Below are 6,192 nucleotides of genomic sequence, written 5' to 3' on the forward strand. Positions count from 1 at the left end.
CTGGATAGCTCCCATGTCTGGAATCATAAAACCAGGTGAATGATTTTGGTATGTTTGAAAGATTTTAGATAAATACAGCTTGTAAGGCGCTTAGATTTTTTTTCTTATTTTGAATGGTATGTTGCACGGTAACTGGTAAATAATGTCTTCCTTCCTCAGTCGGTTTCCAAGATTCTGGATGCTGCCAGCTTGGAGCTTCTCAACGAAAGCTGCAGGAGATCTCTGAAGAAGCTGGCTGGCCAGCCTGACTCTGATGAACAGATAGATGATACTATACTGACGTGATAATAAAGCTCCAGAAGACAAGAAAACACTGAACCAACCGCTGCATCAGCATTTCAACTCAAACACCTATTTTAAATGTTTTCATTTTTGAAAATGTTAATTCTGATGGGATTTCATGAAAAGGACTCCCAGAGAGTATTTTAGTATCAAATATACCAGAATAGCCTTAATTAGACCCACATTAGCTGAAAATTGAAAATTTGGTCCCCTTTTTGAAACAAATAATGTGCAAGAAACAGATATACTAATCAATACTGTTAAATTGTGAGATGTGGCTAGAGCACATCAGGCTTAAACTCTGGTGACACCTATTTCCATGCCAGGGTCTGTGCAAAAACTCCAGTACTGGAAGTATTCTTGGCCTTTTCCACAGACCCTGTGACACAGGAGTAGAACTTGGTGAAAGTTAAAGCGTATTGTTTCTGTGTACTGCTAACTTGCTGCTTGTGACGGTTCTGAAGACTGAAAATCCCTGTATAACAAAGTATTTAAAATAGCCTTAGAAATCACAAAATGCGAAAGGGGGATTAAATGCAGCCTGTTTAAAGAAGGAACATTTAATAAAGGCTCTGACTTTCATCCTTCTGGTGTAAACTGTTCTTTTTACAAATTCATTTGTCAACAAGCTCATACTGTGATTTACTTTTTGGACCTACTTTTTCTAGGGCATACAGTTTGTAGAGTGGGTAGTGCTGTAATCTATAAAAAGCCTTTTGCAAAACAGAGGCAAGCTAGGGTTTAAAACCAAGCCAGAACTGACATTTAATGAAATTTGTAAGTAATTACTCCTATTAATTTCCAAAGTATTTCTGACTACAGACAGCTTTTTAGTTATTCAACTTGTGAAAAATCCTCTATTTTTATGTCTTCAAAGGCTTCACAAGATACTTGGTGCTGCCAACATACAGATTCATTTTTTTGTGTCAATGAGTTGTACTGCTCCAAGAAAGCAGTATTTTATTTTACCTGGCCACATACACCTCTTTTTAAAAAACTTATTTTAATTTACTAATAGCTGTTAATGCCACTTGATGGAAATAGTGAAGATCTTGTTGCAGAATACAAATTTTTAGAAGGAAAAATGAATTTTACATTCTATGTAGAGTAATAGTGAAGTGAGCCTTATACTACACAGCAGCTGGTTGCACCTGAGAAACCAGAGCATTAAGATTTCTTGTGTCAAGTGGGTGGGTGGTGTGGGGGAATCTTCCTTGCATGTAACTCTGCATGGCTCAAACCATGATGAAGGGACAAACCCACAATATTACACATCATAAAATTTGAGAGCATAAAATGTAACCACATGAGAACACACGTTCTGTTAGAACCAGTTTGCTGATTGCTATGGCAGTAGCAGCAAACAGGAAAACATTTTATCTTCACCATGCTCATGCCTCAAACAGCAAGATACAATCTCGAGTAGATATTTGGGAGTGCTTTGCATTGTTCTGGTCAAAAGTACAAGAACCTGTCAAAACGTTCTTGATGTTATCTCAGCTCCCAAGCCTCTGGTGTAGGCTCCTGGCAACAGATTTGCTGTAGGAGTCACTGGAATACTGTTGGAAGGGTCTTGGGAAAATCAGCTGTTACACCCCTTACCTAAGAGAGGCTCAGCTCCAACTGAACCAGTCCTAACTGATTTCCATATAATTTTTTATAGCATTGTATGATGGAGATTCCAGAATTCCTCTACGCCATCTATTTTATTATATAAACTTTTTCAGACTGTCAGTGCTTACCTTGTGTCTTAAAAAAAAATTATCTTCCTTGCTGCTACTTGAATCCATCACTGCTTGTCCTATTTCCAGGCACTGAAAACAGTTCTTTTTGCAGCAAATGCATCATCACTTCAGCGTTCTCACCCCTAGAAAAAACAAGTTTAGATTTTCTAAGTCTTTTCTTATACATTTTTATGTTTTTTAAACTTACACTGCTGCCCTCTGTTTCAATCTGTTTCATATTTGCCTCATGGTGTCCAATGTTGGACCAGGTCTTCGAGGGGAGAATCTTTACTTTTCGAGCCCTACATAACACACTTGTCTATCCCATCACAAGGTCTGGGTGTTCTTTTTTTGCAACAGCACAATGTTGCTGACCTCTTTAGTTTGTGATCAGGTATGAAGCCAAGCTACAAAATTGCTCTGTGGCCATTTATTTCCAATCTTGTGTTTATGCAGTGGACTATTTCTACAAAACTGCAGTACTTCCCAGTTGGTCTCACTGCAACTGTACTCTACTTTGTGACGTTTATCTGCATTCTGAAGGTGGTTTTTAATTCTGATTTTTGCCTTCCGAAAGACTTGCAAATCTTAAACCAATGTATTTTGCACTGACCTGGTAACAAAGAGTGAAAATTCAACTGAATGTTTTTAAGGATTGGCAGTTTCAGGGCACTGGAGTTGGTTTCACCTATAATTAATTAGCTGTGTTTTGAGGAACAGCAGTTAAACCATGCAGTGCAATGCAATGCAAAAACTGGGCACTGAATGTACAAAATTTTATGCCATTCAAAAAGTAGGTGGCAAAAAGCTCTGCGGTTGTGGTGGAATCACTCACTTCATCATTGCAGACAGGAAGGAAGAAAAAAATTGCAAGTTTCTACGAAGAATGGCTGTTTGAGCTGTTAATCATGGGCACCTTGGCTTATGCATTTTATCTCAGATTCTAACTGATGCTCCACATAAATGTGTGAAAGAAAATTACAGTTCAATAGAAGCCTTTTTTATTAACTTAGAATTTTAGCCAATAAGGTATTTTGTTATTAAGAGTATTTTGATGATGCGTATTTCCACCTTATGTAGCAGCAAGTGGAAAAACTCATTCATCTTTCAAAACAGCAGCTGAGTTTCTGCACTGTTTAGTTGTTTCTGAGAGGGAGGAGTAAAAGGCAGGAGTTCACTTGCACTTATCGAGAATAAGCTGATTTTTCAATTACAGTGAAACACGGAATTTGGATTTTGATAGCTGCTTTTCACTAAACTATTTATACACTGCAATATAATACAACAGAGATAAAACACCCATAATTTTTGCCACAACATAAGATCTGATAAATTGATTGTGCCAACTTGGAGACTTAAAGAACTAATTTTTTTCTTATTTCAAATGTCTCAAAAATACCAGTTGTCAGTAAAAGGTAATTTTTCCCTACAACTGACTGTAATAACATCTTTGAACTGTCAAGCAACTGTCTCCAAGTGACAGCTGAACCGTGTGTATTTCAAGAAGATCAAAAAATAATTTATGAGAGCTGTTTAAACTTGCAAGGTGCTAAAAATTTCAATGGAAAAAAGACAAATGTGAAAGCATAAAATATTAAATTATTTTTTTTCACGGTAAGTCCAGTTTGCACTGTCCATTTTATCAGATAACATCATGCTGTCTCACACTTTCCATGTGATGAAGTTTCATGAACTTAAAAATAAAGGTAATAGGAGTTTTGTCATTTTGGGTGTGAGCTGGTGGTTTGTATGCTGGATTCAAGGGATCTCCCTGCAGCTATGCAGTGTCCTTAGTTACCCTGATGCTCAGGACACGTGTTGGGTTACATGATGGGCTGCCCAAGCGCTTTCAGGGGTAGGTGAGCTGCAGTGGGGGTTGCTTTAGCATGGGGTAGGTTTGGGCTAGCTGGAAACCCTTTTCTAGCAGGGTTTCTGTGAGCGTAAGTCTGTTAAATAACACATGCTCATGTCTGATAACATTCCAGCCTCCCTCCTGCTCCTCAGCTGGCTACATCTTAAGGATAATGCAGAATGAGCTATAGGGTGTGATGTTTAAAATGCGTGAGTTCTAGAGTGGATGTGAGATGGAGGTCATGTAAGTGGATTTTAGGATGTGTGGGACTTTTCAGGGGTAAGCTTTGAAGGCTACAATACTTTTTTGAAGGTTGAGATTAAGCAAAGTTTATAATCAAAACCACAGACAGCAGCCATATTGCTTATCAGAAGTATTTTGAAGATGCAATTTTATGTGCTAAAAAAAATAATCTCCAACCCAGACATGCTACTTTAGCCATACTGTGTTGGTTTGCTTCTAGATGAATTGCATGCAAATTGGGCAAATATAACTGTGAAATCATACCACAATATCCTATGCAGAAGAAATGGGAAATTAGAATTGGTTAGAGATAACAGCCTTTAAAATATTCTTATTCCTCTTAACCAAACTCTATTGTACAAATCCAGAGAAAAGAGTCTATACCTTTCAAGTCAATATTAAGGGAAAAAGCAATACTGCTAAAAACTGTCTGAAACATCCATAGATCACAGCACAGCTGTGGCTGGAAGACACTTCTGGATTTCAGTTAGTCCAACCCATGCTCAAAGCATGGTTGAGTAGAGCAGGTTGCTCAGGGGACTGTCCAGGTGGGTTGGACTCCACAACCTCCCTGGGCAACCTGTTCTGGTGAGCAAACACCCTCACTGACACCATCTGCAGGGGTGACATTCCACTGCTATCAATCTTGTACTTGTGTCCTACCAAAGAGATTCTCAAAGTAAGTGCATCCTACTGTTTAAGCATCTTTAGAACAACTAATTAAGATTATTAATTATCAAAAGTATTATGGATCGGTATTTTCAAGTTAACTGTCCTTGATATCTGTGTCATCTTTCCTTTCAGATGTTTATAATGTTTATTTAGATGTTTACAGACCGTAAAGGTCTGTGTTCTTCAGTGCCAACACAGCTCTCCCCATCCGAAAGACAAACGCATGTTAACAAGCTACTTGTATCAATGAATTGTAAACTTATGGTTAAAATTTTAAAAATCAACTTAGTTTAATTAAATAATCATGGCAATATTTTGGTTTGCATCTATGCTGAACTAAAATTACTTTTAAGACAGATGTAGTACCTAGCATGTTGCCTTTTCTGGGTTTATGTATGTATTGAAAAGCCTTAATAACTGGGAATGGAAGTCCCAAGTAATTTAAATATTCTACACTAAAACACTGCGTTGTTTCATCTCAGGAGTTCAAGTACCAGAAAGAACAAATACTTTTGTAGAAAAACAGTCAGAGAAAACTAGCACTGTTCTTGTGCCATGTCTCCGCCTAAAAGTGGAGATCACCTAAATACTCATCTCCAGTCTTGCAGGATTTGCATAGTCAGTATCTGTGCAACTGACAGCAAAATTACTCAGACTGTTTCTGTCAGACAACTCTGATAGCCCTGTTTGCAACTCCTGTGGATTTGGGCTGTGGATGCTGCAGGCACAGCTGCTGATGTGCGCGAGGTCAAAGCCCCTCCTGAGCCATACGCAAGCACCACTCTGGATTAAAAAACCCAGGAATCTAGTTCCAGATTGGCTTGAATTACCAGGCCTGCATGATGCACCTGGGCATTTCACATCACTTTGCTGTGGGCCTCCTCACCTGCAGGCTGGGCGCTGATGGGAACTGGTCTTGTGGCTGTGCTACACACTGCTTTGGTGCATGGGTGTATGGCTGAAGAACCAAAACACGTTCCCACCCACGGTGGCCGGCTCCTGTACCATCCCAGGTGTGGAGCTGACAGTGCCTGAAGGCGCTAGGGCTCCCTCATGTCTCTGGTGCTTTCCTGAGGGCAGCCTCCCCTCCGCTATAGCCGCCCGCCTCATGCCAGCGTCTACAGGGGCCGAGGCGGGCTCACCGCTGTCCGCCGTGGGTGGCCCGGCGGGTCAGCACGGGGGGAAGCAGGGCCCAGGCCCCAGCGCGGGGGGGAGCGACGGCCGCGGCCTCCCGTCCGGCCGCCCCTCGCCGAGCCTGTCATGGCCGCCAGGCACACCCCGCGGGGCACCTGCCGCCCATGCGCGGCCCGCGCGGGCGCGCGACGGGAGCGCGCTGGGGGCGCGGCGGGAAGCGCGGCGGGCGCGCGGCCGCCCTTCCTGCGCAGGCGCACGAGGAGGGCGGGCGGCGCACGCGCGGCC

General features: G+C 41.4%; 1 protein-coding gene and 1 long non-coding RNA gene across 4 annotated transcripts in view; one reads left to right on the forward strand and one right to left on the reverse strand.

Annotated features, from left to right (window-relative positions):
* The window catches only part of GCN1 (GCN1 activator of EIF2AK4), a 43,389-nt gene extending 42,525 nt beyond the window's left edge, over window positions 1–864 (forward strand). For all 3 annotated transcript variants that reach the window (XM_080406975.1, XM_080406976.1, XM_080406977.1), the window contains one exon: window positions 160–864. In XM_080406975.1, the coding sequence (XP_080263101.1) occupies window positions 160–285 (126 nt within the window). In that variant the 3' untranslated portion in view covers window positions 286–864. The remainder of the gene's footprint in view (window positions 1–159) is intronic.
* LOC308071610 lies at window positions 210–6,030 on the reverse strand. Its single transcript, XR_013931255.1, has 2 exons — window positions 5,660–6,030; window positions 210–2,149 (listed from the first exon to the last, which is right to left on the reverse strand). It is a non-coding gene; the product is annotated as an uncharacterized lncRNA (long non-coding RNA).
* Window positions 6,031–6,192: the final 162 nt, after the last annotated feature.

The sequence above is a fragment of the Falco punctatus genome (genome assembly GCF_963210335.1).
Source record: "Falco punctatus genome assembly, chromosome: 1".
NCBI classification, from domain to species: Eukaryota; Metazoa; Chordata; class Aves; order Falconiformes; family Falconidae; genus Falco; species Falco punctatus.